The sequence below is a fragment of the Ictalurus punctatus genome, chromosome 17 (genome assembly GCF_001660625.3).
Source record: "Ictalurus punctatus breed USDA103 chromosome 17, Coco_2.0, whole genome shotgun sequence".
Classification (NCBI taxonomy): Eukaryota; Metazoa; Chordata; class Actinopteri; order Siluriformes; family Ictaluridae; genus Ictalurus; species Ictalurus punctatus.
The window spans coordinates 5,127,073-5,146,005 of NC_030432.2; the positions used below are offsets into that span (position 1 = coordinate 5,127,073).

Below are 18,933 nucleotides of genomic sequence, written 5' to 3' on the forward strand. Positions count from 1 at the left end.
TGAAACACAAAACATTGATGACACATATGGGGAAACAACCAATGACAATACAGGGGTGGAGACAGGACAGAAATCATCACAGCTCACTGAAAACCCGGAAGCGTGCACTTGTGCTTCAGGTTTCAGAGCGCGCTGCTACAGCACTAGCGCCTGGGGAAGTTGTGAGATTATCCTGATGTGTTTTGTAAGTGAAAAGTTCTGGAATAAAAAAAACTTGATGGCTCTAATTAATAGACAAACAGTGTATTTAATTAATGTTCAGGAAATAAATCTGTACTGAGTGGGTCCAGGGCTATTTTACAGTAAAAGGGGACCATATTACTCTTGTTGTAGCAAACTGAAAATACTTGATGCCAAAACAGAAAACCAAAAGAGAGAAAATCTGCATTTAGATAGAAATGCTGTGAATTGTCCATTTTAATCCTGAAAATAAAAGATTGTGATATATCTTTTAGAATCACAGAAAAATATAGTAATGTAGGTAGCCCAATTTATAATCTGATATATCCTGCTGTGAAAAAGTATCAATCACTTCTGGGAAGGTTCACTACTGTGCCGAGTTTTTCCATTTGAAGATACTGGCTCTCGCTGTGGTCCTTTGGAGTCCCAGAACCTTTGAAATAGCTTTATAACCCTTCCCAGACTGATGTATTTCAATCACCTTCTTCTTCGTCATTTCTGGAATTTCTTTCAACTTTGGCATAGTGTATTACTGGGTAAGACCTTTTAACCAACTTCATGCTGTTGAAAAAGTTCTGTTTAAGTGTTGATTTGATTGAATATGGTTTGCAGTAATCAGGTCTGGTTGTGTCTAGTCCAGCTGAACTCCAATATGAATGCAGTTTCATAGATTTCGGGAATTAGTAACTACGGGAGCAAATACATTTTCACACAGGCCCAGTTGGTATTGGATAACTTTTTTGCTTCAATAAATAACATCATTTAAAAACTGAGTTTACTCAGTTACTCAGGTTGCCTTTGTTTTATCTGAGATTTTGTTTGAATTTCTGAAATTATGAGATATACACAAAAACAGAAGAAATCAGGGTGAGGCAAATGCTTTTTCACACCACTGTATTTTGCAGTTTGCAGTTTTTATATTATACATCTTCCAGGTATTTTATATATTATATATATATATATATATATATATATATATATATATATATATATATATATATATATATATATATATATGGTAATATTTATAATGGTGGACATATTGGGACTATTTTGAATTTTGTATTAATCCGCGTGGCTGTTTTAATTTATGTTTTTGTCGGAGGTGGGTTTCTGAACATTGATTACTGTTGCCAGATTGGGAGGTTTAACTCGTAATCTGGATTCGTTGGATTGTACGAGGTTAATAATCTCAGGCAAAACCTTATATAAAAGCAAAGGTACAGAACCTTTGCTATATATACATACATTCATATATATATATATATATATATATATATATATATATATATATATATATATATATATATATATATATATATATAGTACAAAAATTGTATTTTGATAAAACAATGTAATCAAAACAATGACTGAAATGCATGATTCAATCTTGTTTAAGATTACGTAGTCCTGTAGGTAGTTCCTGAACGAAGTGCTTTCTGCTGTGTTGTTGTATATATTATCTGAGATTTGTTACAGCCTTGAGCTGCGTTTTGTTCACAGTGGTTGGCCCGGAAAGAAGTAGAGTGAACCTGGCAACCCTGTAGTCGACAGCGCCCTCTAGTGTCAGTGCTAATGGGGCACTCCTCCACTCAGTCCGCCAGGGAACAGTTTCTGCTGTTTCGAAGTTTGCGAGATTTCAGAAGCAGCGCTGATCCTCGTCAGTATGAATGTGTTTGCTGTACCTCAGAAGAGAGATAAAGGCTGGTATCTGTCACTTATGGCACCTAACACAAAGGGCCCAAAGTTTGCGTGGCTTGATCCCTCCAGACTTTATTGCAATTCCCAGGTATGTCATGTTTTAATGTCAAACGCATTTAATAAAACTGTCTTGGAATATATAATGTGCTTGATTGTAGGATTATATAATTATATTATATATAATATTATAATATTATAATATTATATATAATTATTATAATTATATAAGAATTTTTTGTTCTTTTCATCTGTTTCCCGACCAGGCCTTATCAGACTGTGTGAAAGATCTTCTCAAACCATTCCACAGTGATTCGATTGACCTGGTGGCTGGAATAGATGCAATGGGCTTCATCCTCGGTACACTGTATTTGTAGCTGAAAGCAGTACACCTCTAAGACAGGGATGACTCCAGTTTTATTTTTAGCTCATTCCACATGTAATATAAACTGGACTGCGCACCAACCACAGAACTGTATGTGTAGGGTCTTCTGTGTATTTACCGTGCTCTTCTATGCATTTAAATGAAGAAAGCATGCTTCAAATTAAATTATTTCTCTCTTTGGGCTACATGTTATAACCTTCTGCAATATATTACGTTTATTTATTAAGCAATATTCTCCAGTAATTCTATTTTCACATGGACAGAGCTTTCAAAATGACATTTTTTAGATGCAAAAATGTACTTGCATAATAGTTTTATTATTGCCTCACTGTGTAATTGATGCATGCATTTTGTGTTTTTTATATAGATAATTCAAAAATAATAGTACTTAAATTCTATGTTTTCAGGTTCAGCTATTGCCACCACTCTGGAAAAAGGATTTCTGGCCATCCGAAAAGCAGGACATCTGTGTGTAGAAACTCAGACGCAGGAATATACTGATTACTCTGGCAGAAACAAGCTAATGGAAGTACGAGATGATGTGTTAAAACCAGGTACTGAAATCCAGAACACAACTGAGTCCAAACCAATATGTTTTAAACAGAATTATTACTAACAGTAATGCCAGAAATTTCCATAGCCTAGTATCTAACTTTGTTTGACTTGATGGAGTAATGTAAAGATCTGGCATCCTAACCTCCTACAGTGTTGGGCATTGCACTTTGAATAACCCAGCGTGCTTGTTAAGTTGATGATAATAAGTCCTGTCTGTGTTGTTAATCAGAACATCTTGTTGTAAAGTTTACAGGTGGCAGATGCACTGAAAAAATAACTCAAGGATCATTGTATAAAACTGTATAAGGATTTGTTAAACATATTAAATAGAACTATGTACAATGAACTTAATTTATTGTAGTAACATGGACATTATAGCAATATGTAAAATGGTAAATGGCACATGTATATAGTGCTTTTATCCAAAGCGCTTTACACTGTGTCTCATTCACACACATGCACCAATGGTAGCAGAGCTGCCATAAAAGGCACTAACTTGGCATCAGGAGCATCTTGGGGTTCAGCATCTTGCCCAAGGACACTTCGGCATGTGGAGTGATGGGGCCAGGAATCAAACCACCAACCCTACAATTAGTGGACAACCCATTCTACCAACTGAGCCACAGCCACCCCCAGCTACATACCTGCTACACACGCTACGTATGATTATATATATATATATATATATATATATATATATATATATATATAATCATTATTATTATTATATACACAGTATCTCACAGAAGTGAATACACCCCTCACATTTTTGTAAATATTTGGTTATATCTTAATGTGACGACACTGAAGAAATGACACTTTGCTACAGTGCAAAGTATATATATGTAGCAAGTAATAATCTGGAAAGACCTTTGTAATATGACAGTCTAAAACTGGATTTAAAGAGAAGCAAATTAGTAAATGAATCACATGTAAATGAATCATACTTAAATGAATCACATGAAAATGTATCACTTGAATATGAATCACATGAAAATGAATCTCATGAAAATGAATCACATGTAAATGAATCACATGAAAATGCATCACTTGAATATGAATCTCATGAAAATGAATCATACGTAAATGAATCACATGTAAATGAATCATATGAAAATGAATAAATAAAGACAAAAAAAAAAGAGCAGTTATATAAGAAGATTAAAGGCCTTGCTCAAGGGCCCAGCCATGCCAGCTTGGCAGTACTGGGATTTGAACTCACAACCTTCCAATCAAATGTCCAATATCTTACCACTGAGCCCACCATTGGCCCATGGCACTAGTGAATCATGTATCCCTCCCATGCAAACAGTATGGTCAATTTTGCTCTCATGGCCTCCATGGCTCCCAGAAATGGAAAGTTGTGGCATGTTTTGAGGTTAACCCCTTAAACTGCCAAGACCTGCACGATGGTCCGCACTTTCCTCAATTACTTTCACTGTAATTAATAAATAATTCATAGTAGTTATTATAGAATATGCTACAAGATGAATATCTGAATTATAAGATGGAACTTTAAGAGGTTAATGTCACAATTGCCAGATAGTTGGATCAATGCAGTTTTCAAGTAATGTTTAGTATGATAAGGATTAGTTCTGGGCATCATGGTGGTGTAATACTGCCTCACAGATCCAGGGTCCCTGCAATCCTCCGCTCAGGTAACGGTCTGTGTGGAGTTTTGCATGTTCTTCCCCTGTCAAAATGGGTTTCCTCTGGGTTCTCTGATTTACTCCTACTTCCCTAAAACTTGCCAGTAGGTTTGAGAGTGTGTGAATATGTATGTCTATGTATGGTGCCCTGGAATGCCATTCTGACTGCCGTGCCCCATGTTCCCGTGATAAGCTTTGGAGCCACCTTGATCCTGACCTGTATATATAAGCACGTATTGAAGAAGATAATGGACCAGTTCTTCTGTAGATCAGTGTATTCCTTTTCTGCACTACAAACTGTGCAGAACATCCTTCACCCTAACGTTTGTACTGTAATAACACAAAACTAATTTATGTAACACCTCTCTAAGCCTTCTGCCTTATACTATAGTCAGTCTCATGCCACATGAAGTCAAAGTAAAATACACAGGTGGGATAACGTGAACAAGTTCTTACTAATGCTAATTATACGCTGATAATACATTTTTCTGTTGCCATAATGACCACTCACCTGGCCATTCAGTATGGTGTTCTATTATATCATGGTGCATTTGTTTTCTTTTGAAGGTCTGCGTGTTCTCATAGTTGACCAGTGGATTGAGACTGGAGGTACAATGAAGGCTGCCATCAAACTGGTAGAAAAACAGGGAGCATCTGTTGTAGGTGAGTAAGCATTTCCACATTGCAAGATCCACATTTTTGCTCTCGGTCAACTCACACAACACTGGGGGATAGATTTGTTATGCTGTGGGGACATTTTGCTTTCATGGTTTAGATCTACTTGTTTGCCTAGAGGGAAGTCACTACAAATTAATAAAATGTTATTCTGACTGATCTCCTTTACCCTATTATGAAACATCACTATCCTAGGAGTACTCTGATGATGTCACCATTCACGGGGCATGAGGATCACTGGATGATTCGCGTATTTTATGAAAATGTTGTAAATAATATATTCTGGTCTTCACAGTCATCAAAGCTCCAGCACCAGGATAAAACACTTCCTGTTGGTTTTCCTTTCATTTGTAATCTGTCTCTAATGTTCCACTCTTTGCAGGTGTTGCTGCTGTGGCCATTGAGAACAGCGAGGGTGGAAAGTGGATAAAGGAAAACTACAAGCACTCACACTGCATCCCTAAGGCTATTCAGTCTCAAATAGACAGGCAGTATCTGGAATTCTTCAACAGTAACTTCAACAGTTAGACACGTTACAGAATGGGTACCTATGAGGATATTGATACTAGAAACGATTCTGTGCTTCCTTCTGCTATATACACACCATATGCCACATATACACATTGTTCTAATGTTTTCTGGTCTATCTGAGGATAAGTGCATCCTCACAATGGACTGGAAGAGAAAATTATGCTAAACGAAGCTAATCCAATATATTCTTCTGCCACAAAAGTTTACTTACAAAACTGGATTTTATTATTAAGACTTAAACGAAGAACATGAAGTAATTCATAATATAGGATTATTGAAAATACATGTGGCTCACTTTTTTTTTTTGTATCTAAAAAGGATAAACTTTAAACAAAATTCTTAAGCAACAAGCCATGGAAAATACTTAAGAAATTTTAATTAAACCAATTTAAGAACAGAGTATACAATATATAAAGAAGAACATTGTTAACACAAAAAAAGTCAAAAATTGTTCAGCACATTACTGTGTAAAACGGTACAAAACTCCTATCCAACTATAGAAATGTATCTAAAATTTCTGTTGGTGTACTTAATACTACTTTCTTATTGCAACTGCATTTTATATTAAAATACAATAACTGTCACTTAATTGTGCAATTCAGTATGATATTAATAAAAGTGTTCAATGTAAACTAAAGAATTAACAAATTACCTGACCGTTATGATTTATGCCACAGTACCATAATAATTCAAACATCAAGCACAGAACAGAAGGAAAAAATTTTGTGCAAACGGGGGGAGAATAAAAAAAAAAAAAATAATTTTAACCGCAGAAATGAAAAAGAAAAAGAGCAAAAAAAAAAAAAAAAAAAATCAAGGAATGTTTACTCCAGCCTGTACTAAGCACATATTCTTAATAAACATTTAACACTTTATAGTCTCCCTTGTTTGTCTGTACCTATAAGGTCACTTTGGTACCATCATTTAATTCAGTGCAAATATCTCAGGTTTTCACTCCCTTTACTGACAACAGTTTGGCGGTTTCTTTTTAGAAGTTGCATACAAGTTACTCGAGTTGTTACTGATTTCTGTGAAGAAAAAAAGACAGAAAAATGAGTATACCTTGTTGCGTAAATTTAAGTTGGCTTCAATTTTTTTTAATAGACAATCATATCACATGCTGTTATTTATACTTCATATACGTTCTTTGTATACACTCACAGTCCACTTTGATAGGAACACCCGAATACCTGTACATTTATGCAGTGATCCAATCAGCCATCACGTGGCAGCAGCAAAATGCATAAAATCATACAGATACAGCTCAAGAGCTTCAGTTAATGTTCACATCAAACATCAGAATGGGGAAAAAGTGTAATCTCTAGGACTCTCTATGATTTCAGAAACTGCTGATTTCCTGGAATTTTCACACACAATAGTCTCTAGTGCTTATAGAATGGTGCCAAAAATAAAAACAAAAAAATAAACACTGAGTGAGCGACAGTTCTGTGGTTGGAAAGGGTGGAGATGCCAGGATGGATATAGCAATTCAATCACTCATTACATTTACATTTATTCACTTAGCAGACGCTTTTATCCAAAGTGACTTACAAATGAGAAAGATACAAGCAAAGCGACATATCAAGCAGAGAACAATACAAGTAGTGCTACCATACAAGATCCATTAATTGAATTCCAGAAGAAGCAAAGTGCAGAGTTGAGGTGTAAGTGCAATTTTTTTTTTTTTTTTTTTTTTTTTTTAATTATGAGTTGGTTCATGGAAGAGGTGGGTCTTTAGCTGTTTCTTGAAGATGGTGAGAGATTCTGCAGTCCAGTTTGAGATTGGGAGTGCATTCCACCACTGAGGAACAGTTAGTGTGAAGGTTCTGGAAAGGGACCTTGCACCACGCTGAGTTGGAATTGCTAAACGTCGGTCGCTAATTGATTGCAGATTGCGAGAGGGAACGTAGGCCTTCAGGAGAGAGTTGAGGTAGGAGGGTGCTGTTCCTGACAAGGCCTTGAAGGTGAGCATCAAGGCCTTGAACTTGATGCGGGCAACTACAGGAAGCCATTGGAGGGAGATGAAGAGGGGTGTGACATGGGTTCTCTTGGGCTGGTTGAAGACAAGGCGCACTGCAGCATTCTGAATCATCTCAAGGGGTTTGATGGAGCTGTCTGGGAGACCTGAAAGCAGTGAGTTGCAGTAGTCCAGTTTAGAGATAACAAGAGCCTGGACTAGTATCTGTGTAGCCTGTTTGGTGATGTAGGGTCGGATTTTCTTGATGTTGTAAAGGATGAACCTACAGGACCTCGCAGTTGCTGAGATATGGTCTGCAAAGGTCAAGCCGTCATCAAGAATCACCCCAAGGTTCCTGGCTGTCCTGGTTGGCATGAGTGTGAGTGAGCCGAGCTGTACAGTGAGGTTGTGGTTGATTGAGGGACAGGCTGGGATGACGAGATCATCACAACCGTGTTGAGCAGAAAAGCATCTAAGCAGGCATAAAACATCAAACTTTGACATGGATGGGCTACAACGAAGACCAAATCAGGTTCCACTCCTGTCAGTGAAGAACAGGAATCTGAGGCTATCATGGGCACGGACTCATCGAAACTGGACAGCTGAAGATTAGAAAAAATAATCACCTGGTCTTTTTCCAATGATACTCATCCTGTTCTTGTCTGACAGGAGTGGAACCTGATGTGGTCTTCTGCTGTTATAGCTCATCCACCTCAAGGTTTGATATGCTGTGCTTTCTGAGATGCTTTTCTGCTCACCACGGTTGTAAAACGTGCTACACTATACTTACTACAGACTTCCGGTAGGCTCAGACCATTCTCCTCTGCTCTCTCTCATCAACAAGGTGTTTCATACTGCAGACCCTCTGCACACAGGAAATACTCAAACCAGCCCATCTGGTATCAGCATCCATGCCATGATTACAGTCACTCAGATCACACTTATTCCCCATTCTGATGTTTGATGTGAACATAACCTGAAACTCTTGAACTGTATCCTTATGATTTTGTGCTGCTGCCACATGACTGGATAACTGCAAAAATGAGCAATGTTCCTATTAAAGTGGACGGTGAGTGTAAATTTCAACAGTGGAGCCCAGAAATAATACAATGAAATGTGAATTTCAATATGAAATTTATGGTGGTCAGTATGTCACCAATGTTGCAGATTTTGTTCATAATGTAGCAATCATTATATGTAGAAGTTGTTATCTCTGTATTTATTTAGTGATTCATTCTATACTTACTGACAACATCCCCAATGCGCCTGGAGCTGCTTTTTTCCAGTTCTGCCAGCACATTGGCCTCAAATGTTACTGATGCCACACGGAAGAAAAACTCCCTCACATTTTCTCCTGTAGACAGCACAATATCTGTTTAAACAATTATTTATAACATTCCTTCATTAAGTTTTTAATAATTGATTTATTATTCAGAAATGCCACTATGTTCAATTTCTATTAATTCTATTTGATTTGTATAGCAAAAGACGTCACAAAGCAGCTTTATAGAAATCTTAGAAATAGAAATCTTTGAGAGGAACCACACTCAAAAGGGAACTCTTCTTCAGAGTGGCGCTGAATAGTAGGAATGATCAGAGTGGAGTGAAATGTTTGGACAGGCTGGACTGAATATGTATTTTTCATGTACAGTGTCTACATCTCATCTATCATCAAATAAAGTGATTCTGTAGGATTTTCTTGATATCTTCATGGTTTTATCCAACTGCTGAAGCCGTGGTCTGCAAAGAGCTTACGAGCCAGGTACGAGATCTCATTGTCGAAAGTTATGAATCAGGAAGGGTACAAATCAATTTTAAAAACATTAGATGTACCATGAAACACTGTAAAAGTCATCAACAACAAGTGGAGAAAATGGGGCATCACAGTGACATCACCAAGAACCGGACATCCCTCCAATTTTGATAAAAGTACAAGAAGAAAACTTATCAGGGAGGCTGCAGAGAGACCTACAGCAACATTAAAGGAGCTGCAGGAACACCTGGCAAGTACCAGTCACTCCCTAAATGTGACAATGTCTCGTATTCTTCACATCTCTGGGCAGTGAGGTAGGGTGGTTAGACCTTCTCACAAAAAAAAACATCCAAAACCGCCTACATTTTGCCAAACCATATGTCAAAATGTGTTAGGGTCTTATGAGACAAAAGTAGAACTTTTTGGGCATTATAAAAGATATGTTTGGCACAAAAATAAGACAGCTTATCACCCATCAAGGGTGAAGCATGGTGGTGGAAGCGTCATGCTATGGGGTTGCATCTCTTCAGCTGGGCCTGAGGCAGTAGTCAAAATAGAGGGAATCATGGATAGCTCCAAATACCAATCTATCTTTTTTTTTTTGGCTCAATACCTGCAGGTCTCTGTTAGACAGCTGAAGATGAATAAAAATAAATAAATAAATAAATAAATAAATAAATAAATAAATAAATCCCCTTCCAGCACAATAATGATCCAAAGCACAAATCCAAGTCAACAAATGAATGGCTTCAGAAAAAGATGATCAATGTTTTGAAACGGTCCAGTCAGAACCCAGATCTAAATCCAATCAAAAACCAGTGAAACAGCTTAAGGAGGGCAGCGTTTGATATCATCGAAATGAAATTGTTTCCCTAAACATGTAGAGCTACTTCCTTTTTCCAGATGCCATGGTGGATTCTTTCACAAGTAATTATTTTTTTCCCCCCTGAGTACTAATAGCAACCTCACATGTGCAGTCTATAAATGGCTCCCACTTTGTCACACGTATCCTCTTTCCCAGTCTCTCTTTGTCGAGAAAGTGGATTCAGGACACTGAGTATAGTGTTAATCCTTTGATTTTTGCTAATCCTTTTATTGTTCAAATCTGCACCATCATAGAGAGCAAACAGAGGTGTGCCATAGGTGAAGGCATTTCTAATATTGGTTTTTACCAATTTCTCCATGTGTTGAATGAAAAAAATTATAAACTTTTGTGCATTGATGAACTTTGTCAACTTTCCCAACAATCTGTTTCAATAGCGACACATGCAGTGTGCCTCGCAGGTTATGAAAATACTTTCGTATATGCGTCAGTCACCTTCTTCTGGTACTGCACAGCTGCAGTGAGAAGTGAACCCAAAAGCAGACACAGAGACCACAACACAGCTTGCGGTGTTGCAGCTGTACAAATAAAAGTGGACTGAATCTGCTGAGCAGTCCCATGGAAGAGGAGAGATGGCCTTTACTGTGAGGGAATGCAGAGATGAAGACGTGAAAAAGGGCATAGGTCAAATGTGAAAGCTGTTGACAGATATAATAGCGCAGTGGACAAGTACCTTGCATACAGAGACACTTTATACACTGATGTGCTCAGTGGTTGTGACTCATTCTGTGAACTTGCAGAGCAGTGCATGCTGGTAGCTCAAAGCATTGCAGCAGATTGAAAATCAGAGTGAGAAGCATGAGTACATACAGCAGTAGCACTGAGAGTGTATACGCTTGCGTCAAAGCAGCCTTGGCAAAATTTCTGTTAGATCCTCCACCTCACATGACTGGACGAATGCCTAATCCATTTCATGGTACATCAGCCCATGGGAGAGTTGCTGGGCTATCCCACCAATTTCATTAATGGGTTATGTTTATTAGCACACTGAAGCTGCAACTTGATAACAGCAGGCATACTAGCTGCAGTGACTGACGCAGAAACCCTGGGCTTGGGATCAATGCTTCCAGTAAAAAGACCAGTCACCTCATTAGTACTACAGGCTGATATGAAGCGTGGCACATAAAGCCACAATGTGAACAATATTTATTTTTAACATATTTATCAATTTCATTCACATCAAAGCAAGACCCTAGTATTCCCACACATGAACAAAAGTGAACTTTTAAACATGTTGAGTATGATAACATGATATCCTATACGAATACCACATTAATGTGTGAAGCATGTATGTTCTTGCAGCAGGTAGACAGATCATGGTTATTAGTGGTGTAGGTAACATGGCGAAATAATTATTTGTACACATTCTTTTCAGTTCATAAAGCTCAGCTATGGCATGTAAACCGTATCTTTACTAGAGAATGCAGGTTTGGCTGACCTGAGCGTGCAGAGCAGCTATTACAGCGTGGTCATTAAAAATTAGCACAAGGAATTGGATGCAACAAAAAGGTATCACGGGTGTGGAGCAGTGAAGCGAGCATGTAGAGAAACTGTCACGCATGAGAGCACTTCAGTTCTGTAAGCACCGAGACACAAGCGTTTGATTTCCCCTCTCTCACCAGTGTCTACATGATGCTCCCAACATTGACCAAACTGTTGCCCAGTGTTAGTTTGACGCTGACTTTTTTGTGACGTCATGAAAAAAATCTATATTAGCATAGAACAACGTGTAATTATTTAGAAAGCCTTTTTTTTTTTTTTTTTTTAAAAACAGTATCCCACCATATTTTCATCATAGCCCTAACTAAATATAATTTTTTATTAGTAGTACTATTATTCATCAGCAAGATCTTACCAGACAAAGCAGACACAGCCCAGTACTCCGCTTTCATTTCTTGGGCCACTTTAATGGCGTCCTGTTCATTAAGAGAATACTGTGCCGGGGACTACAGGAACACACAACAGTGGGGTAAACAATATGTTGCAGCATTTTTTTAAAAATCTGTTCAACATTACAATATAAAAAAGAAACACTTACAATCAGATCTTTCTTTGTGCCTACCAAGAAGAGCAACACACTGGTGGGGTCGTTCTCCTTCATAGCATCCTCCAGCCATTGCCTTTAAAAGGAGACAATATGTTGCCTAAAATACATTTCTAAGCACTTTTAATCTACACTATGTGGCCAAATGTATGGCGACACCTGACCCCAGTCACATCCATATGTCCTCATTCAAAATTTTGTCCCGCCTTTGCTGCTTTAATAACCTCCATTCTACTGGGAAGGCTTTACACTAGATTTTGGAGTGTGGATGTGGGGATTTGCCCATTCAGCCACAAGAGCATTAGTGAGGTCAGGCACTGATGTTGGATGAGGAGGCCTGGGGTGTAATCGATGTTCCACTTCATCCCAAAGGTGTTCAGTGGGGTTGAGGTCAGGGCTCTGTGCAGGTCATTTGAGATCTTCCACTCAAACCTTGGCAAACCATGTCTTCATGGAGCTCGTTTTGTGCACAGGGGAACCGTCAAGCAGAAATAGCATACAAAGGTATTCTAGACAATTATGTGCTTCCAAGTTTGTGGCTACATAAAACATTTGGCCATATAGTGTATTTTGTGCATTTTTACTTCTGCAGAAGTCAATTTTCTTTATGAATGTTAGAAGTTATATACTTTACCTGGTATGGTCTAGTGTGGCCACATCAGTCAAATCAAAAACAATTATTATGGCTGAAAAAGATTAAGTTTATACATCATCAATAACAATGGCAGATAAGCAGTATTCTTTACTGACTTTCACCAAACAAAATTTAAAATGTAGTTACATGCCAGTTGAAATCTTAACATGCTTAAGGGTGGCGTGATTCACCTCAATTCTCTCCAGCACAAGCTTTTCATTTTAAATCTGAGATGCATAGATCGCAGATGGTAGAAGGGTTTTTATTAGGTGTATTAAGTATAGTGTGAATGAATGATAGACAATCAGGGGCTTTTTCAAAGTGAAAGGGAGAATGGTTTGATACGTCTGTGTATTAAACAGTACATTCAACAGACTGCATAATAAATTAGATTTATTGTCAGAACATGCCACTTATATGCCATGAAGTGTAATAAACATCAAGCCCATACCCCCTCTTCTGAATCTTGAATCAGGAGAGGGTACAGGAGTTTTAGGCAAAACACACTTCTCATAAGAATGCTGTATTCACGGTAATGGTCTAGCATACAAGCTAGCATGCTAATAATGCACACACAGAGGGTTAGGGTAAGTCTCTCTGCTTCATTCAGGCATCCTTTTCCAGATGATTCAATCCAGAGTTAAGAAATCAGTGCAGTTATTGGAAGTTCATAGCTGCAAATACTCTATATTCAACTCAGTATAGTGGAGAAGATAAAAAAATATGTTTGAGCTTCACTGACTCTAGCTAAGATCAGAATGTGAAATAAAGCACCCAGAGTGCTTCAGGGGTTAGCAGAGGCACTCTGACCGGTTTGCGGCTAGGCAGTCCCATACACAGCAGGGTGCAATACACTGTATGCTGTCACACATTCCTCCTGTAACCATTATTAAAAGATTTTTGTGGTTGTTCTATCATTTGGGACGGGACAGTCTTTGTTGTCCTCATGCATCGAGGAGACTTGTGTGCCCAACTATGTATGTACAGTGCCGTGAAAAAGTATTTGCCCTGATTTCTTCTGTTTTTGTGTATCTCTCATACTAAACATACTACTAAGTTTTAGAAATTAAAACAAAATCTAAAACAAAACAAAGGCAACCTGAGTAAACACAAAATACAGTTTTTAAATTATAATCTTATTTATTGAAGCAAAAAAACTTATCCAATACCAACTGGGCCTGTGTGAAAATGCATTTGCCCCCGCAGTTACTAATTCCCGAAATCTATGAAACTGGATTCATAATGGGGTTCAGCTGGACTAGACTCAACCAGACCTGATTACTGCAAACTCTGTTCAATCAAATCAACACCAGTAACACACTATACCAAAGTTAAAATAAATTCCAGAAATGATGAAGAAGGTGATTGAAATACATCAGTCTGGGAAGGGTTACAAAGATATTTTAAAGGCTGTGGGACTCCAAAGAACCAAAGAGAGAGCCATTATCTCCAAATGGAAAAACTCGGCACAGTATTGAACCTTCCCAGAAGTGTCTGACCTTCCAAAATTCCTCCAAAAGTACAGCAACTACTCATGCAGGAAGTCACAAAAGAGACAAGGACAACAAAGGAACTACAGGCCTCTCTTGCATCAACAAAGATCACCGTTGATGAGAATGTTCTGTGGACTAATGAATCGAAAGTGGAACTGTTTGGAAGACAGGGGTCCCGTTACATTTGGTGTAAACCAAACACAGGATTGCACAAAAAGAACATCATACCTATAGTCAAGCATGGTGGTGGAAGTGTGATGGTGTGGGGATGCTTTACTGCTTCAGAGCCTGGGCAATCCAATTTGCAATAATTGAGAGAAACATTAATTCTGCTCTCTACCAGAAAATCCTAAAGGAGAATGTCTTTTTTTTGTATTTACTCAGGCTGCCTTTGTTTTATGTTGTATATTATTTGAAGATCTAATAAGATCTAGTACGAGATTTACACAAAAACAGAAAAAAAAAGCATTGTATGCATGTACAAATATATATAATATTTATTTCCACACATACTAACTCTGTATATGTACAAATGTACTAACCCTGAGCTCCTCTGTAGTATGTGGAAGCAATGCACTTGAACCTTTCCTGACCTGCAGTGTCCCACCTACAACAAGAAAGAACAAACCGGTAACTATTCAGTGGTTTGTAAGATTTAGAGACACATGCTAAACTATGCTCAATACTTACAGCTGGAGGCTGAATGGAACTCCAAGAACCTCAAATCTCTCCATCTCAAAATCTACACCAATGGTAGCTTTGTAATTTTTGTCAAAGACATCTTTGCAAAATCTAAAAAGCAGATGATAAAAGTTAAAACACTAAATGAAACTTTAATATTTTACTGCACTGTATTTTACATTTTAACATTGTCTGGCAAAGTTAATTCTTTAGTAAACATTAACCAGTGGTTTCTGCACTGTTTTCACCCAAGAAAAGTAATGCTTACCTATTAATCAGACATGTTTTCCCTACAGCCAAGTCTCCCACTACAATAACCTTGGAGATTTTAAACCTTTAAAAATGAGAGTAAATTAAACATTCTGTTAAACAGCAAATGCTAGTGTAATTTAGTCCATCACAATCAAACAAGGATTAGAACAAGGGGACGAATTATAGATGAAAGCTTTTTTCCTCTCATGCTTTAAAAGACCTATAAATACAGCATATATACCTCACTTAAGAAAATTACGGTTATGAGAATAATGATTTAAAATCAAGAACATTTTTGTTTTAATTCAGTCCTGAGGTAGGGCATTAGACTGTAAATGTTTGTATTTTCACTGTAATAAAGAAATTGATAATTAGCTGATGGGAGGAAAAAAACATAAGAGCTGGGATTAAGAAACACTGCGATTGAGAAGCCTTTAAACAGGCATCAAAGCTGTAGACTCACCCCACGGTGCCAGTTCTCTGCTCCTGGCAAGCGGTCTTCACTTTGGAATTAAACCCATCTTCTGTGTGTAACGTGGCCTGCTTACTGAAGCACTAAAGCAAATGAGATATGGATACTTGGTCATCTTAAATAAGAGAGAGAAATTACAGCAGTAAAAATAAGAAAAATAATACCAGAACCACCGTCACTGATATTTATAGGGCTACACTGACATTAAAGGCAGACAGAAACTTCCTTAAAGTTCACAGTACAGTAACAACGTAAAATTGTGCATAGATGATGCTGTTTCTTCCCTTTGTTTGCACAGCTGATGAAGTGCTTGTCTAAAATGTCCTGTTTTCCAGAAACGTACTTCTCTGCCATGTTTACAAGCTAGTTATATAGTCCTTGATAGTCTCTATAGACTGTATTGTGTACCAAAAACTTACAAAATATAATAAACACTATAAACCACCACAAAATATCAGTACTTTCTTTGACAACAGTTTTAAAACATTTTTTCCCCAATGAACCTTTGCCCAAAGTCCTACCCTCAAAACTAAAGATGTGGTTAGTGAGCCAGAACATGCAGTGAATAAACAGCTGAATGATTGTGCCATGTGCAGTCAGCAGAGTTCGTCGTGATGAGTGACGTATTACCTTAGGAAGCTGGCTAATGATGCGGTCCTTGCGCACAGGAGGCAGGACACTCATGATGAAGGCCCTGTGGGAGAAACACCAGGGTATGAATCACACCTCACAATGTGAGAACAGGAAACACACCTCATGATCAAGTCGACGGAATAGTTACTGCTGATCTACATGAGCTTCTTGACTTCATGTCAATATAATGTCTCGGTATCCGGCTATTTAGTTTGTATTGTGGAATCAAGTTAAAGCTGGGAAGCATTTTTTTTTTTTAAATAGAAAACTGAAATGTGAGAAATCAGAATATTTACATTAAATGCTAAATAGAGACATTATTAGCACTCTTGGAATGCTATTTGTCCAATCAAATTAGTGGACTGGAACTAACTGTTGTATAATTCAACCATGACAGCCATGTATTTTTTAAAAGTCATAAAGAGACTGATTTACATCAGACAGCTTCTAGGAGTTGATCTAAATTCCAATCATTAAACAAAATAACAATGTACAACGATTACCCTGTTCAAAAGTTTGCTCAAAAGTTTGTATGGTCAGAGTTATAATGTCATGCTAGCTAACCTCTGAGAGATTAGGAATAAAGCTGTTAATTAGCCTTAGCTAATGTGTTTCGACGTTCCTCTGTGAAAGAGGCACCAATTTTGCATCATTAACTGAAATCAGTGTGTGATGTGAGAGGATGTATTTTTCCTTTCTGAGTCTTTCTTGCAAATTTCCTTTTATACTTTGAACAAAATATTAAGTTTCTGCTTTAACTTGAGTGAATAGAAATGATTAGTTCACCTCCCGAGTCTTCAGGTTCGAGTCATTCGTTTATCACGTCACTGGGGCGCTCACCAGAAGAACGAACGACTCGATCCCAAAGACTCGAGAGCTGAACTAATCATTTCTGTTTCCGGGGAACATACGTGACAAACGTGACGTGACAGAAGAACGAAAAAAGAACATGAAGAACCACTCTGATCGGGAGGTGAGGTGAACCAATACAGTGGTTCCCAAACTTTTCCATTGCAAGGCCCCCCAAATGGCATTAACATTTGACCGAGGCCCTCCTTTTGCAAGATGTCTTTAAAACACATTAAAAATACAGACTTCTGAATATATCCCCCCTTTGTTTTAATTAATAATTACATCTTGCATCTTTACATTACATTAGATTAGGAATTGATTGTGTGTGTGTGTGGTTGTCTGAGAGTGAGAAAGAGAAAATCATGTATTTATTTATTTTTCACACCAAATTGTTGAGGCCCCCCGGGCGCCCCCTGGCGGCCCCCACTTTGAAAACCACTGAACTAACAGACTGCATAGCCTGAAGACCAGCTAAACAATTAATCACTCATTTCTGTTTCTCATCATTCGGCCTTGGCTTGCATTAGCCTATAGTTTATTTTATAGTTTATTAAGTACTAGATGTGTTGGGGGAAATTTAACATGTAACATTTTAATTATATTCTGCTGAAATGAACGAAATAACTCGGGAAAAAAAGATTCGTTCATTTTGCAAGATTCAAAGATCCGAGTCAGTAAAATGATCCGAACTTCCCATCAGTGATACCGGGTTAAACGTTATCATACCGTTATGTCTCCACCACCAGGCCTGGTGTAGGTCAGTTTACCTACTCTGCTGATCTGTAAACATACATACATACATACATACATACATACATAAATAAATAAATAAATGTGGCTACGATGATGCCTCACTAATCTGCCATGCTAATCCTACAAATCTGTAGACAAAGAAATCCAACCCGGCTAAAGTTCCTCCAAACTGCTGTATCTGTTTCCTTATTTTATCAACTCCAACACCATTTTAACGTTTAGCATGCTAATTTATACCATAACATTACATTTCTAAAACTGAAATTCATACTGGAGTAAAAGAGTACAGAGTTTTTTAAAATGCGGCGTTTCAAGCACTTCGCTTAATACAGTCATTAAGAGTAAAATAAAACTAGTTGCTAAGAAACCAGACTCTAGTGTATACATTCCAAAAGTTCAGCTGGAAAATTCCAAGCCGCAATCCTACAGTACTACCGCACTAAACAGTATGCATTTTTATTTTCTTACCATTGGAGGCGTACTTTCAGCACACTATTTAGTAGGGTAGTAGGTTTGCGGTCTGGGACGCAGTCTTCTGCACTTACCTCAGCACAGAGGAGATTTCGCTTTGCTCTTTTTAAAAGCGTCGCTAGCACGAAGCAGTTGTGTTTGAAATTCGCTTTAGTCCTATTTAGGAAGTATGTTTGGCGGCACCATTAACAGGAAAACTTCTTATATGCTCCAGGCTACGGAAGTGCCCGATTACAGCATGCAAATTCATTCCTAGCGTCTTTTCCCGACCATCCTCCTGTCTTCCCAAAAGAAAAGAAAAGAAAAGAAGTAACACATTGACGATGCTCTCTGCTGCCCTCTAGTGCTTGTTGTTCTTGCAAGGAAGGGGAAGAAAGACGAG

The 18,933-nt window shown here is 37.8% G+C and overlaps 2 protein-coding genes across 2 annotated transcripts; one reads left to right on the plus strand and one right to left on the minus strand.

Annotated features, from left to right (window-relative positions):
• The first annotated feature begins 1,746 nt into the window (after positions 1 to 1,746).
• Positions 1,747 to 6,654, plus strand: zgc:174895 (purine phosphoribosyltransferase family protein). The gene is made up of 5 exons (XM_017491414.3): positions 1,747 to 1,969; positions 2,145 to 2,238; positions 2,671 to 2,817; positions 5,035 to 5,130; positions 5,525 to 6,654. The coding sequence occupies exons 1-5, from the start codon at positions 1,847 to 1,849 to the stop codon at positions 5,668 to 5,670; spliced, it is 606 nt and encodes a 201-aa protein (XP_017346903.1). The 5' UTR covers positions 1,747 to 1,846; the 3' UTR covers positions 5,671 to 6,654.
• rab34a (RAB34, member RAS oncogene family a) lies at positions 6,030 to 18,888 on the minus strand. The gene is made up of 12 exons (XM_017491413.2): positions 18,626 to 18,888; positions 18,054 to 18,107; positions 16,473 to 16,536; positions 15,834 to 15,925; positions 15,387 to 15,452; positions 15,128 to 15,229; positions 14,980 to 15,044; positions 12,945 to 12,996; positions 12,305 to 12,386; positions 12,122 to 12,212; positions 8,877 to 8,984; positions 6,030 to 6,701 (listed from the first exon to the last, which is right to left on the minus strand). The coding sequence occupies exons 3-12, from the start codon at positions 16,524 to 16,526 to the stop codon at positions 6,634 to 6,636; spliced, it is 780 nt and encodes a 259-aa protein (XP_017346902.1). The 5' UTR covers positions 16,527 to 16,536; positions 18,054 to 18,107; positions 18,626 to 18,888; the 3' UTR covers positions 6,030 to 6,633.
• Between the last annotated feature and the right edge of the window lie 45 nt (positions 18,889 to 18,933).

Excerpts from the sequence above, each read along its gene's own strand:
- zgc:174895 (XM_017491414.3), top strand. The coding sequence starts at position 1,847 with ATGAATGTGTTTGCTGTACCTCAGAAGAGAGATAAAGGCTGGTATCTG. Across the intron at positions 2,239-2,670 it reads TGCAATGGGCTTCATCCTCG|GTTCAGCTATTGCCACCACT; the intron begins GTACACTGTATT and ends CTATGTTTTCAG. Across the intron at positions 5,131-5,524 it reads ACAGGGAGCATCTGTTGTAG|GTGTTGCTGCTGTGGCCATT; the intron begins GTGAGTAAGCAT and ends CACTCTTTGCAG.
- rab34a (XM_017491413.2), bottom strand. The coding sequence starts at position 16,526 with ATGAGTGTCCTGCCTCCTGTGCGCAAGGACCGCATCATTAGCCAGCTT. Across the intron at positions 12,387-12,944 it reads GCCACACTAGACCATACCAG|GCAATGGCTGGAGGATGCTA; the intron begins GTAAAGTATATA and ends CTCCTTTTAAAG. Across the intron at positions 12,213-12,304 it reads GCACAAAGAAAGATCTGATT|TCCCCGGCACAGTATTCTCT; the intron begins GTAAGTGTTTCT and ends GTGTTCCTGTAG.